Source organism: Esox lucius, chromosome 13 (assembly GCF_011004845.1).
Source record: "Esox lucius isolate fEsoLuc1 chromosome 13, fEsoLuc1.pri, whole genome shotgun sequence".
In the NCBI taxonomy this organism is placed as follows: domain Eukaryota; kingdom Metazoa; phylum Chordata; class Actinopteri; order Esociformes; family Esocidae; genus Esox; species Esox lucius.
In genome coordinates, this window is record NC_047581.1 from 29,229,739 (window position 1) to 29,244,724 (window position 14,986).

At 45.4% G+C, this 14,986-nt stretch overlaps 1 protein-coding gene across 5 annotated transcripts in view; it reads right to left on the reverse strand.

The window, feature by feature from the left end:
* The window catches only part of wdfy3 (WD repeat and FYVE domain containing 3), an 82,646-nt gene that overhangs the window by 43,504 nt on the left and 24,156 nt on the right, over positions 1 to 14,986 (reverse strand). For all 5 annotated transcript variants that reach the window (XM_029124586.2, XM_029124584.2, XM_029124587.2 and 2 more), the window contains exons 5-14: positions 11,816 to 11,986; positions 10,888 to 11,080; positions 10,531 to 10,717; positions 10,275 to 10,441; positions 7,980 to 8,155; positions 7,643 to 7,794; positions 7,137 to 7,351; positions 5,201 to 5,302; positions 3,784 to 3,977; positions 2,936 to 3,207 (exon numbers count right to left, since the gene is read on the reverse strand). In XM_029124586.2, coding sequence (XP_028980419.2) covers positions 2,936 to 3,207; positions 3,784 to 3,977; positions 5,201 to 5,302; positions 7,137 to 7,351; positions 7,643 to 7,794; positions 7,980 to 8,155; positions 10,275 to 10,441; positions 10,531 to 10,717; positions 10,888 to 11,080; positions 11,816 to 11,986 — 1,829 coding nt within the window. The remainder of the gene's footprint in view (positions 1 to 2,935; positions 3,208 to 3,783; positions 3,978 to 5,200; positions 5,303 to 7,136; positions 7,352 to 7,642; positions 7,795 to 7,979; positions 8,156 to 10,274; positions 10,442 to 10,530; positions 10,718 to 10,887; positions 11,081 to 11,815; positions 11,987 to 14,986) is intronic.

Genomic DNA, 14,986 nt, shown 5'->3' on the forward strand with positions numbered 1-14,986 from the left:
AAGAACTGTCAAAAGACCTGCATAACAAGGTAATGGAACTTTATGAAGATGGAAAAGGATATTAAAAGGTATCAAAATCGTTGCAAATACCAGTCAGTACTGTTCAATCACTTATTAAGAAGTGGAAAATTCAGGGATCTCTTGATACCAAGCCAAGGTCAGGTAGACCAAGAAAGATTTCAGCCAAAACTGACAGAAGAATTGTTCGGGGTACAAAGAAAAACCCACAGGTAACCTCAGGAAATACAGGAAAAAGTGATTGCTCTGGAAAAAGACGGTGTGGTTGTTTCAAAGAGCACAATACGACAATACCTGAACAAAAATGAGCTACATGGTCGAGTTGCCAGAAAGCAGCCTTTACTGCGCCAATGCCACAAAAAAGCCGGTTATAATATGCCTGACAACACCTTGACACCCTTCACAGCTTTGGCACACTGTAATTGGGAGTGACGAGATCAAAAGAGATCTTTATGGTCACAACCATAAACGCTAGGTTTGGAGCGTTTATGGTTTATGGTCAACAAGGCCTATAGTGAACAGAACATCATCCCCACTGTGAAGCATGGTGGTGGCTCACTAATGTTTTCGGGGTGTGTGAGCTCTAAAGGCACAGGGAATCTTGTGAAAATGTATGGCAAGATGAATGCAGCACATTATCAGAAAATATTGGCAGACATTTGTATTCTTCTACATGAAAGCTGCGCATGGGACACTTGGACTTTTCAGCATGACAATGACCCTAAGCACAAGGCCAAGTTGACCCTTCAGTGGTTACAGCAGAAAAAAGTGAAGGTTCTGGAGTGGCCATCACAGTCTCCTGACCTTAATATCATCAAGCCACTCTGGGTAGATCTCAAACGTGCGGTTCATGCAAGATGACCACAGACTTTGCATGACCTGGAGGCATTTTGCCAAGACGAATGGGCAGCTATACCACCTGCAAGAATTTGGGGCCTCATAGACCACTATTACAAAGGACTGCACACTGTCATTGATGCTAAAGGGGGCAATAAACAGTTAAGAACTAAGGGTATGCAGACTTTTGAACAGTGGTCAGTTCTTTTTTTCTTTGTTGCCATGTTTTGTTAAATGATTGTGCCATTCTGTTATGACCTACAGTTGAATGTGAATCCCATAAGAAATAAAAGACGTGTTTTGCCTGCTCACTCATGTTTTACATATGGTACATACACTCACCTAAAGGATTATTAGGAACAACATACTAATACTGTGTTTGACCCCCTTTTGCCTTCAGAACTGCCTTAATTCTACATGGCATTGATTCAACATGATGCTGAAAGCATTCTTTAGAAATGTTGGCCCATATTGATAGGATAGCATCTTGCAGTTGATGGAGATTTGTGGGATGCACATCCAGGGCACGCTCCCGTTCCTCCACATCCCAAAGATGCTCTATTGGGTTGAGATCTGGTGACTGTGGGGGCCATTTCAGTACAGTGAACTCATTTTGAAATGATTCGAGCTTTGTGACATGGTGCATTATCCTGCTGGAAGTAGCCATCAGAGGATGGGTACATGGTGGTCATAAAGGGATGGACATGGTCAGAAACATTGCTCATGTGGGCCGTGGCATTTAAACGATGCCCAATTGGCACTAAGGGGCCTAAAGTGTGCCAAGAAAACATCCCCCACACCATTACACCACCACCACCAGCCTGCACAGTGGTAACAAAGCATGATGGATCCATGTTCTCATTCTGTTTACGCCAAATTCTGACTCTACCATCTGAATGTCTCAACAGAAATCGAGACTCATCAGACCAGGCAACATTCTTCCAGTCTTCAACTGTCCAATTTGGGTGAGCTCGTGCAAATTGTAGCCTCTTCCTCCTATTTGTAGTGGAGATGAGTGGTACTTCTGCTGTTGTAGCCCATCCGCCTCAAGGTTGTGCGTGTTGTGGCTTCACAATGCTTTGCTGCATACCTCGGTTGTAACGAGTGGTTATTTCAGTCAAAGTTGCTCTTCTATCAGCTTGAATCAGTCGGCCCATTGTCCTCTGACCTCTAGCATCAACAAGGCATTTTCGCCCACAGGACTGCCGCATACTGGATGTTTTTCCCTTTCCACACCATTCTTTGTAAACCCTAGAAATGGTTGTGCGTGAAAATCCCAGTAACTGAGCAGATTGTGAAATACTCAGACCGGCCCGTCTGACATTCAGTTTGGAGTTCAGGAGATTGTCTTGACCAGTACCATACCCCTAAATGCATTGAAGCAACTGCCATGTGATTGGTTGATTAGATAATTGCATTAATGAGAAATTGAACAGGTGTTCCTAATAATCCTTTAGGTGAGTGTATATGACCATTCTCCAAGGGTATGTAAACTTTTGATCACAACTGTATATACTCTGGATAGCGAGCTAGCGTTTGTAAAATGCATATAGCCTGACTAGCGAGCTAGCGTTTGTAAAGTTTATAATCTGGCTAGTGAGCTAGCATTTGTAAAGTTAATCTAGTCAGAATAGCAAACTAGTGTTTGTAAAGTTTATATAATCTGGCAAGCGAACAAATGTTTGTAACAAAATTATCATTTCGGCTTTCAAAAAACATTCCATCATCCTCATTCCAGGAATCACAGTCACCCCTGACGTACCTTAAGTGAAAACGAAGTATGTGTTGTCACAGCTGAGGACATTCGAGAACAATGAACAGAGGACATTCAAATGTAAGCATTTCTAAGCTGTTTTTATTCTAAGATAGTTTTTCCTGATTGGTTGCCTAACATTCTTGGTCAGACGTTGTGAAGGGACATTCCTGAAAATGAATTTCTCAATTATTTTCTCTTTTTAAGCACTCTGTCCTATAAAAAAAGTTAAATAATGTAATTAAATTGTGAATAGTAGTCTGTGGCACAACCCTGAAACCCTGAATAAGAGATCAGATTTGTACATATTTGTTTCATGAAGTTTACCTGACAGCGTCTGCTAGTTTCTCGTACTGGATCTCAGTCCTGAAGAAGTGAGAGTTGGCAGGTTCATACCGCATGGCGGCGGTCAGCGTGCAGAAGACCGTGTGGAGGAGCTCAAACACCTGATTCTGATTGGCCTTCTCCCATCCTTGGCGCGGCGGCTGGCAAAGTGACCTCTCCATGGCAACGAGAAGGGACGTGACGTAGACAAAGCCGCCAACCTTCCGGAAGACTGTCCGGGTACGGTGACTTTCTCTCAACACTGCCAGCAGAGCCTAGGAGGGGGAAGGGTTGTGGGGGTCAGAGGACTTTTACTGAATCGATTTGTCGATGAATCCTACAATGCATATTTCTAGTTACCTTTTGTCAGTGGTGGTAGGAGGGGATGAGGAACACGTTTTCACAGGATGACTAAACCAAGTCTTACCCCCACCCGTTCTTGTAGTATTGAATGTATTTCCAGCTTCTACAGAGAGGTCTCACGGTTCACCTTGTGACTATGATTCCGCTCTAACAAAAATGCTAATTGTGCAAAGAGACTTTTGTCTCTGTACCTACTTCCTAAAGGGTTCTATTTAACGGAAGTGTCCTTAGAGGAGCAGCAGGACAGAGTTGTCCCTGTGGGTGTGGCTAAAACCAGGAAGTCTAGTTAAAGACGTGTGTCTACGTTAGTCCCGTAGAGGTGTCAGAGAAAGTTAAATGTTTTGAATGATTATCCACCTCTGTTATCTTCATGTCTTATTTCCCCCACTTGTTTTGGGAGTTCAAACTAATATTTCCCATGCTAATAAGGTTTTTTAATAAAATTGCGAGAGACAAAGAGACAAATTAAGCGAGAGAGTGTGTCTCACCCTCAGTATGTCCGTTTTGAGCTGTAGCTCGGTGCTGGGGGCGGAGTGCATCAGGCCCAGCAGGGTTCCCATGTCGTCATCCCCACTGGGCGACAGAACCAGCTGCTGGATGATCATCAGGGCGTGCTCCCGGCACTGACCATACCTCACGATGTTGTGGACGCAGCGTGCACCCCCAAACTCTCTGAACAAACCTGACGGGTGGAAGGGTGGGGAATAGGACGCAAACATCTGAACGTATGTCTTCTAAATAAAGGACACTCACTCATCACATCAATTGACCAGCCTTCACTACCTCACCTCCAAGGACAGTCCAGAGGGGAGACAGAGGAAACGGGATGGGGGGGGGAGACCGAGGAAACGGGGGGGGGCCGAGGAAACGGGGGGGGGGGGGGGAGACCGAGGAAACGGGGGGGGGGGGGGGGGGGGGGGGGGGGACCGAGGAAACGGGGGGGGGGGGGGGGAGAGACCGAGGAAACAGGGGGGAGACCGAGGAAACAGGGGGGAGACCGAGGAAACAGGGGGGAGACTGAGGAAACAGGGGGGAGACTGAGGAAACAGGGGGGAGACTGTGACCTACAGGGAATTGCTGCACTAATCCAACCGATGATCACTGTGACTTTGCACTGTCTGAAATAGTTTCATACAGGAGCCACACATTATAGTGAAATAGAGTCTGTCTGAGATAGTTTCATACAGGAGCCACTCATTATAGTGGAATAGAGTCTGTCTGCCCGCACACTGTGATCTGTGTCTGCCCGTTACACCCACCGTCTGCCCATTACGCCCACTGTTACGCTATACTGCAATGGAGCCTGTTGCTGCCAGTATATAGTAAAATACACAGGTAAAAGAAGATACTTTGTATTTTCCAACATATTTAATACATTATATTTCATTATTCATTAAATGGAATAGACCAACATTATGATTACTATAAATTATATTTCATAAAGAAAAGTGTCATTTTTAGCACTTTGCACTCAAAAAATATTTTGGACTGGTCTCAGACTGCAGGGAAACACTGTTCTGGACTGGTCTCAGGCTGCAGGGAAACACTGTTCTGGACTGGTCTCAGGCTGCAGGGAAACACTGTTCTGGACTGGTCTCAGACTGCAGGGAAACACAGTTCTGGACTGGTCTCAGACTGCAGGGAAACACTGTTCTGGACTGGTCTCAGACTGCAGGGAAACACAGTTCTGGACTGGTCTCAGACTGCAGGGAAACACAGTTCTGGACTGGTCTCAGACTGCAGGGAAACACAGTTCTGGACTGGTCTCAGACTGCAGGGAAACACTGTTCTGGACATTGCTGATGACTGTCTCTCATTCCATCTGACAGTATGAAGGAGGAGGTAATGCAGTAACGTGTATGTGTGAGAGTGTGTGCGTGCGTATGTGTGTGTACGTGTGTGTACCTGCATTGGTGTTGGATCCTTGTAGTAGGACAGTCAGAGTCTCCATGACCAGCCAGGCCAATTGCTTCTGTTCCTCTGCAACACTGTTACTCTTACAGTCACCTGGGGAGGGAGGGATGAGAGAGGCAGGAAAATAGAAGGAGACAGTGTGAAATGAAGGGACGGTGGGGGAGCAGGGAGAGAGATACATGGGGAGTGTCAGGGGGGGTTAAAGATTAACTCCCAGAATGTGTGTCAATCAGGCATATTCGGGATCAAAGGATTTGTTGGCTTGTTTTGGGAGCTACTGGGCACCTGATGACCCCATCGCATTAATAAGGTTGCATTTACTGGATACAAAACAGGACGAACAGCGAGAAACACACTGAATCTGGAGGGGTGTATGTAAGTAACTGAATCTAGATGTGTGTATGTAAGTAACTGAATCTAGATGTGTGTATGTAAGTAACTGAATCTGGAGGGGTGTATGTAAGTAACTGAATCTAGATGTGTGTATGTAAGTAACTGAATCTGGAGGGGTGTATGTAAGTAACTGAATCTGGAGGGGTGTATGTAAGTAACTGAATCTGGAGGGGTGTATGTAAGTAACTGAATCTGGAGGGGTTTATGTAAGTAACTGAATCTGGAGGGGTGTATGTAAGTAACTGAATCTGGAGGGGTGTATGTAAGTAACTGAATCTGGAGGGGTGTATGTAAGTAACTGAATCTGGAGGGGTGTATGTAAGTAACTGAATCTGGAGGGGTGTATGTAAGTAACTGAATCTGGAGGGGTGTATGTAAGTAACTGAATCTGGAGGGGTGTATGTAAGTAACTGAATCTGGAGGGGTGTATGTAAGTAACTGAATCTGGAGGGGTGTATGTAAGTAACTGAATCTGGAGGGGTGTATGTAAGTAACTGAATCTGGAGGGGTGTATGTAAGTAACTGAATCTGGAGGGTTGTATGTAAGTAACTGAATCTGGAGGGGTGTATGTAAGTAACTGAATCTGGAGGGGTGTATGTAAGTAACTGAATCTGGAGGGGTGTATGTAAGTAACTGAATCTGGAGGGGTGTATGTAAGTAACTGAATCTGGAGGGTTGTATGTAAGTAACTGAATCTGGAGGGGTGTATGTAAGTAACTGAATCTGGAGGGGTGTATGTAAGTAACTGAATCTGGAGGGGTGTATGTAAGTAACTGAATCTGGAGGGGTGTATGTAAGTAACTGAATCTGGAGGGGTGTATGTAAGTAACTGAATCTGGAGGGGTGTATGTAAGTAACTGAATCTGGAGGGGTGTATGTAAGTAACTGAATCTGGAGGGGTGTATGTAAGTAACTGAATCTGGAGGGGTGTATGTAAGTAACTGAATCTGGAGGGTTGTATGTAAGTAACTGAATCTGGAGGGTTGTATGTAAGTAACTGAATCTGGAGGGGTGTATGTAAGTAACTGAATCTGGAGGGGTGTATGTAAGTAACTGAATCTGGAGGGGTGTATGTAAGTAACTGAATCTGGAGGGGTGTATGTAAGTAACTGAATCTGGAGGGGTGTATGTAAGTAACTGAATCTGGAGGGGTTTATGTAAGTAACTGAATCTGGAGGGGTGTATGTAAGTAACTGAATCTGGAGGGGTGTATGTAAGTAACTGAATCTGGAGGGGTGTATGTAAGTAACTGAATCTGGAGGGGTGTATGTAAGTAACTGAATCTGGAGGGGTGTATGTAAGTAACTGAATCTGGAGGGGTGTATGTAAGTAACTGAATCTGGAGGGGTGTATGTAACTGAATCTGGAGGGGTGTATGTAAGTAACTGAATCTGGAGGGGTGTATGTAAGTAACTGAATCTGGAGGGTTGTATGTAACTGAATCTGGAGGGGTGTATGTAAGTAACTGAATCTGGAGGGGTATATGTAACCGAATGGCTGCGCTCCAATCAGCAGTGACTGATTCAGGCTCACCATGCTGGTGGTCTCCTGCGGTCTGTTCCCGAGGCTGCTGCGTGCCTGCGTCTTTGAGCAGGTCTCCAGCGGTCTGTTCCCGGTGTTGCTGTGTGGCTGGGTCTTTGAGCAGGGCAGCATACTTATGCAGCAGGTTGACCAGCACCTCCAGAAGCCCCACCTCCCTCAACACGTCACTGAACACAGCGTCATGGCGACTCAACTTCAACAGAGTCCTGGCGGCAGGAATACAGAAAGCCGAGGCATTCACCATTTAGCCACGTAGTTAATTAAGAAATATCATATATATATGTATTCAACAGCATCCACATCGCTAAAAAGAGGTCGAATTTATACACTGACAACACAAGACATTTGAGTACGTTTCACTGGATGTGGCGGTAGCTAAGGTTTTCTAGACCAAAGTGTTGGAAAGAGACATGACACTTCAGTTCCCAAAAATCCAGAATTGTTTTGAGAAATCAGCTGTGGCAGCGGTCAGTTAAACGAACGAAACAGACGCTCACCTGGTAGCAATGCTACTGCAGGAGTGTGAGGTAGAACCCTTGAGCAGCACGCTGACACTGAACAGCTCCTTGCAGGGAACGTAGTTCAGAGTGAACACTACAAATTCCAACAGCTCAAAGTACTTGGCCTGGGCATCCGGAAACTTCACCACCTGGAAGGAGAGACAACGCCATGATACTTTGGGTAGCAAATGAAAAAAACAGGCCGATTGGTAAGACGCGCATTTAAATCCCAGAGGATGTGATACTAATGCATGCAAGTCTGACGTTTAAACAGAGCATCCAAAACCTAAATGCAATACCTAGCAGCAATAAACACACACACACTCACACACACCTTGTCAGCGAACACAGAGAGTGTGTGCTGGGCTTCGAGGATGAAGTAGTTGGCAGGGTCTGCAGCGTAGATGTTTCCGATGGCGTCGAGGACCGTGGTGGCCAGAAGAGATGTCTTGGCCCTCAGAAAGGCATTCTGCAGGACAGAGAAGGCCTGCAGGTTTCTCACCGTATGGCCTGGACAGAGAAAGACAAATAACAACGTGGATAAACAATCAGAACAACAACCAGGACCACTAGACTGTGGGCTTGTCGCACTCTTTAACTCTCTCAAAAAAACTTGCAGACAAGGACACCTGATAGGAACACCGCTCAGTGGGGCGGTCCCTAGTGGTCTGGTTTCACCATCAACCAATCAACATCGCTTCTTGGTTCAGATGACCAATGAGCAAACGGTGACACCACATACGGTCTTCATCGGTTGTTCTAATGACAACACACAGCAGAAGGTCGTGCTCAGAGCCAATTGTAATTGTGACTGGGTCCATTTCCATATGTTTAAATACCGGTCCACCGTGGGAATCAAACTCGCCACCATGTGGCTCCCACACGGGACCTAACACCACAATGCAAGTCTGTCTTTCAGTACCGGTCTTCTCTGAAAGCTCTTTGACAACCAGAAACTGGCGTCTGTTTGTCATCTGAGAATGAATGGTCGTCATTCACCGTAGTCCTGTCAACACACAAGTACTGGCACTGCTGTGTGACTGACCCCATTTAGTGGAGAAGTAATTACTCACACACACACACACACACACACACAGACGGATAAGGTTAGTTGTAAGTGAGCATTTTTGAAGTGTAAAACATATTGTGCACCCTTTCATGGACACGGTATTCCCTGATGGCGTTGTGGTATAATGCGCCCTACCACAAAGCAACAGCGGTTCAGGGATGGTTTGAAGAACACAACGACTTCAAGGTGTTGATTTGGCCTCCAAATTCCCCAGATCTCAATCCAATCAAGCATCTGTGGGATGTGCTGGACAAACAGGTCCGATACTTTGAGGCCCCACCTCACAACTTACAGGACTTAAAGGATCTGCTGCAAACGTCTTGGTGCCAGACACCACAGCACACCTTCAGAGGTGTAGTGGAGTCCATGCCTCGACGGGTCAGGGCTGTTTTGGCGGCAAAAGGGAGACCTACACAATATTAGGCAGGTGGCCATAATGTTAAGGCTGATCAGTGTATGTGTTATTTCATAGTTTAGATGTATTTACTATTATTGTACAATGTGGAAAATAGCAAACTGATGGCACCAGGACGGTGGAGGGAGTATGATGCTCTGGGCAATGTCCTGTTGGAAAACCCTGGGTCTGGGCATTCAGGACGTCAATTTGACACCTGCCACCTACCTAAACAGACAGGTACACCCCTTATGGCAATGGTATTCCCTGATGGCAGTGGCCTCTTTCAGCAGGATAATGCACCCTGCCACACTGCACACATTGTTCGGGAATGGTTTGAAGTACGGGATGAAGTGATCAAGGCATTGGCTTGGCCTCCAAATTCCCCAGATCTCAATCTTTTAATGTCTTGGTGCCAGATACCACATCTTCAGGGGTCTTATAGAGTCCATGCCATGGCGGGTCGGTACTGTTTTGTCTCATCAGTGTATGTAACATGCATAACCCCTCAAGTTGTATTTGTTTATGATCAGAACGGGAGACTTATAGATTGGAGCCATAGTGGTGAAGGGTGGAACAGGAATTGAACCCAGGTCTTTAACGGTGAAGTCACATATACAGGATTTGTATGTGATTATCCACCACAAGCAATCACTAGTGTGAAGACATACAGAACACCTAGCCGATCTTCCCTCCGTAGGTCCAGTCAGTATTGGTCCAACATTCATGTGGGACATCTGACCAGGGTCGGTGTGGCGCGACCATGGAGGAAACCCGCGAAGCAGTTAAACAGCTGCACAGCCAAGTCATGTAAACTGTGGAGCCGCTCGGGAGGCCCAGGAAGCAGAGAGTTTACTGCCAAAAGTATTTTCAGTCATGGCCATTGTACCACTTCCCTGTTACAAGTTCAAAGTTCAGAGCACACTCCACTGACACTTCCACATTCCAGAGAAGTTGGTCTTTGGCAGCCTGGTGGCGTAGCTTCAGACAGCGTGAGGACAGTTCCTGAGCTGTTACCCCAGGGCCAAATGAAAACGGTTTGGAAACTGTACTAAGGGTCACTAATGTATATTACGGTCTTGTCGAAGGCCGTAATATACATAGTAGTCAACTTGCCTTTCAGCAATAATAAAAATAAAGAAAGAGCGTTGTTTGGAGGAATGTACCTTTCCCAGTAGGCTGTGGGAGAATGAATCCTGGTAGGAGGAAAGGAGCTCCTGTGGTGAGACCGGCGGGTTTGAGCTCCGTCACTCCATAGGTGGTGAGACATGTGACCAGGTTTACCAGGTCCTTCAAGGCGTCGCTGCTGTCCTCCTCTTTGGCCTGCTCCAGTCTGAAGGACGGACAGGACGGGGTTAATGAGTGGCTGACACCCGTACACACACACGTACGTATACACACACACACCCCTCTTAAACTGACCGGAGCATGAGGTCACACAGGAAAGTGTATCCCTGGCACATGCGGAAGTCGTCTAGCAGGGTCTGGGACACGTCGCTGGAGTCTTTCAGGAAACAGGACAGACCGGCGAACATCTCTACTATCTCTAGGGTTGAAAGGTCGTCTGACTGCTGCATGTTCTGGATACATGTGGCCAGGCACTCTTTTTCTGGTGGGGCGAGAGGGGGTTAACATCACTAAAAACAGAAGGACAAAAAAACACTAAAAACATTCCTTCCTGAAAACCAGGAATAGTGAGCTTGTTTCTACCATGATGTAACCCGTAAAACTCATGGACTGACTGAAAGAAACAAAGCGGACCAAGACACCCTTATTCACCGTGGATGTACTTGACCACGTTGACGCTAAGGCCGTGTCGTGAGATGGTGGTGAGGACCTGGCCGGCGCTCTTCCTCCATGGCAGGTTGTGGGGGGGGCACCAAGATGTTATGGCCGAGAACAGGAGCTGGAGGTCGTCTTTCTGGGCCAGCTCCTCCGCAGGGGACACAAAGCTGCAAAGCTTTACCAGGATCTGGTGATGAAAACAGTAGTAGAATATTTATAATATGGAAGTCTGGCTACTAAACATGAATAACCTTTTACTAAACACATGAATAAACTTTTACTAAACAAATAAATAAAAGTTAATAAACATGAGAAACTGGTTCCTATAAATATGGTTACTGGTTACTGAAGAAAAATAAATGATAAATAAACATGTCTAGCTGGTTATTAAATATAACTGGTAACTATAACCTAAGAACATATCACTAAACACATTCAACACATTGATAATTAAAAGTTATAATTAAAAATGCATTTTAAAAAGATACGATAGTAGAGGTTCAAACTGATTAGGGGTACTGACCTGTGGGTTTGGAGTAGTGACCTATAGGGTTTCAGTACTGACTTGTAGGTTTGGAGTAGTGACCTGTAGGGTTTCATTACTGACCTGTAGGTTTGGGGTACTGACCTGTAGTGTTTCAGTACTGACCTGTAGTGTTTCAGTACTGACCTGTAGTGTTTCAGTACTGACCTGTAGGTTTGGAGTAGTGACCTGTAGGTTTGGAGTAGTGACCTGTAGGTTTGGAGTAGTGACCTGTAGGTTTGGAGTAGTGACCTGTAGGGTTTCAGTACTGACCTGTAGGGTTTCAGTACTGACCTGTAGGGTTTCAGTTCTGACCTGTAGGGTTTCAGTTCTGACCTGTAGGGTTTCAGTTCTGACCTGTAGGGTTTCAGTTCTGACCTGTAGGGTTTCAGTACTGACCTGTACAAAGACCTTCTGAAGCAGGGCACGGCGGTCAGCCAGTGGCAGCTCCGAGGCCTGGGTCTGGGTGGAAGCCGGAGCCTCGGCCATGTGAGGCAGGTCAAAGAACAGGTACAGACACTTAACCAGGGTGGAGGGGACGGACATAGTTGTCATGCAATCCACTGTTTTCTGGAGAAACACACAGACATCATACAATATGATTCAAGCCCAGACAAGAAGAGGTCTAAATAGAGATGATGTGCCATTACTGTACTAGACCAGAACAGACAAAAAGTGTGCAGCGCATCAACTCTTCATTTAATGCATTACAGTTTGAATCCGACAGCAGCCAATCAAATTGTCCCAGCTGAGAAAAAGTTGCAAAGGGCAGTGCAGAGGACTGTCGGCGAGTGAATTAAACACTAACCCTTGGAAAGATGATACCGAAAATGGTTGTTTCTGGATATAAAGACAATGTAGTCAACAGAAATTGATTGCAATTTACAAAACTGGGAGAAAAAGAATTACAGACGTAGGTGTAACAGCTTCCAAATTTGTTCGACATTTGAAGCATCACAAAAAACAGTAAAATGGGGCAAATACAGCTGATAGCTATATATAAAACTTTGCTAGAGTAACATTAAATCAATGGGCCTCTACAGTCAGCCAGTTAAGTTAATGGGCCTCTACAGTCAGTCAGTGTGGGAACGTGATAATTTCACCCAAGATTGAGCTACAACTGGCTAGACAGTTGGTGGACTAAATCCTGTCTGACGTTACTACTGTTCCTAAAACTATTGACATACGTTAGCCTACTGTGACCACACAAAGAGGGTGTGTGTGTGTGTGTGTTAAAGTTGGAGGATTATGTACAAGCCTACATCGCCCAATTGCGCCCCTTAGCGATCCTCAATTGTTTTTCATATAGTAGGCCGATTTGAAGTTTAGTAGCAGTAGAAATATAGAATATAAATATGAAATTAATATTAATTAAGGGGAAGAACACATTATGACATGTTTATGACTCAAAACTAAAAGTTTAGGACTTGAGACTTGACTGCCTGTCTTGACTTAAGACTTGAATGGTAAGAGTTAAGACTTACTTGTGACTTGTAAAACAATGCCTTGGTCCTACCTCTGGACCAGACTTATCCCATTAGCAGACACAAAAAAGACCAGACCAATCCCATTGGCATACACAAACTACATTAAGCATCTTAAATTAGATATTACTGTAGATGGCTAGCTAATAGCTATATAGTATCTATAATGAAAACAATGACTCCAATCACTCCATGGCTGGTTTGTTTCTTTAGAAAATAATGACAGATTATGCGGTCCGACAAAGACGAGACAAATCCCATTGGCAGACACAAAAAAGACCAGACCAATCCCAGACACCGTCAGGCCTAACTTCATATACATATCTTGGTATTTTAATTGATGGCAATGGGTCGGCTGGCCTTCCCTAGTCACTTTATATGCTGGGGTTGGCTGGCCTTCCCTAGTCACTTTATATGCTGGGGTTGGCTGGCCTTCACTAGTCACTTTATATGCTGGGGTTGGCTGGCCTTCCCTAGTCACTTTATATGCTGGGGTTGGCTGGCCTTCCCTAGTCACATTATATGCTGGGGTTGGCTGGCCTTCCCTAGTCACTTCATATGCTGGGGTTGGCTGGCCTTCCCTAGTCACTTCATATGCTGGGGTTGGCTGGCCTTCCCTAGTCACTTCATATGCTGGGGTTGGCTGGCCTTCCCTAGTCACTTCATATGCTTGGGTTGGCTGGCCTTCCCTAGTCACTTCATATGCTGGGGTTGGCTGGCCTTCCCTAGTCACTTCATATGCTGGGGTTGGCTGGCCTTCCCTAGTCACTTCATATGCTTGGGTTGGCTGGCCTTCCCTAATCACTTTACATGATGGGGTTGGCTGGCCTTCACTAGTCACTTTATATGCTTGGGTTGGCTGGCAACCTTCTTACGTATTTTTATAAAATTTGGTGGGTACTGTCTCCGTTCACAGGGCTTTATACTGCTAATTGTCCTAAATGCCCAAACCAAATTTGGAAAAAGGCACTTTATCTACTTTGCCCCATCGGCTTGGAACGCCTTACAAAACAGTTAGAAATTGGAAGAATTTGTTCCACTTGGTATAATAAAAATCACTGATGAAGGACTTTGATGCGCATTCCTTAACCTGTCAAAATCTTTATTTGCTTGTTTTTAAGATTGTGAATTATGATTGTTTATTTTTTAGAATACTTTTGCTCTTCAAAAAGAGATTTCTAATCTCAATTTGCCTTTCTGGTTAAATAAAGATTAAATAAAACATAAAAAGACACAGAAGACCAGACCAATACCAGAAAAGAAACAGATCACAGGGAGGGAGGGGAGAAGTTTCATTCATCTGGATATGGAGAGAGTAAAGAATGTGTGTGTGCATGTTGGAATGTGTGTGTGTGTTTGCATGTGTGTGCGTGGACACTACAGGCATTTTTTCCTTCTTCTGGAAGGACGTAAGGGAGGGAGGAGAGCAGAATATAGAATATGTTGGAGGATGAATCACAAAGGATACAGATAAAGATAGAGAGAAGAAAGATGAAAAGGGAGAGATGAAGAGAATGAGAGAGAGAAAGAAAGATGAAAAGGGAGAGATGAAGAGAACGAGAGAGAGAGAAAGATGTAGAGTCAGGAGAGAGCTGAAGAGAAAGTAACTAAGAACATTAGAGCGAGAGGGCAAGGAGTAGACAGGGAGAGATAGAGAGAGAGAGATAGAGAGAGAGAGAGAAAGCCCTGGCAACAAGAAGCGGCTCTTGTTGTTATGACGTCAGGTCAAGGGGAGGGTGCCAAGAGATCCTTTGTTTTTCCTGTCTGAGACTGCTGAGCTGTGTGTGTGTGTGTGTGTGTGTGTGTGTGTGTGTGTGTGTGTGTGTGTGTGTGTGTGTGTGTGTGTGTGGTGCCACGATAAGCAGAGGGGGAATAAAAACCCAGGGCAGAACGAGGCAGGGCAGAACGAGGCAGGGCAGAACGAGGCAGGGCAGAACGAGGCAGGGCAGAACGAGGCAGGGCAGAACGAGGCAGGGCAGAACGAGGCAGGGCAGAACGAGGCAGGGCAGAAGAGGAAGATAGAAAAAGACAGAAGAAGACCATGTGTGACCCCCCCCCCAGACAGAAGAAGACCATGTGTGACCAC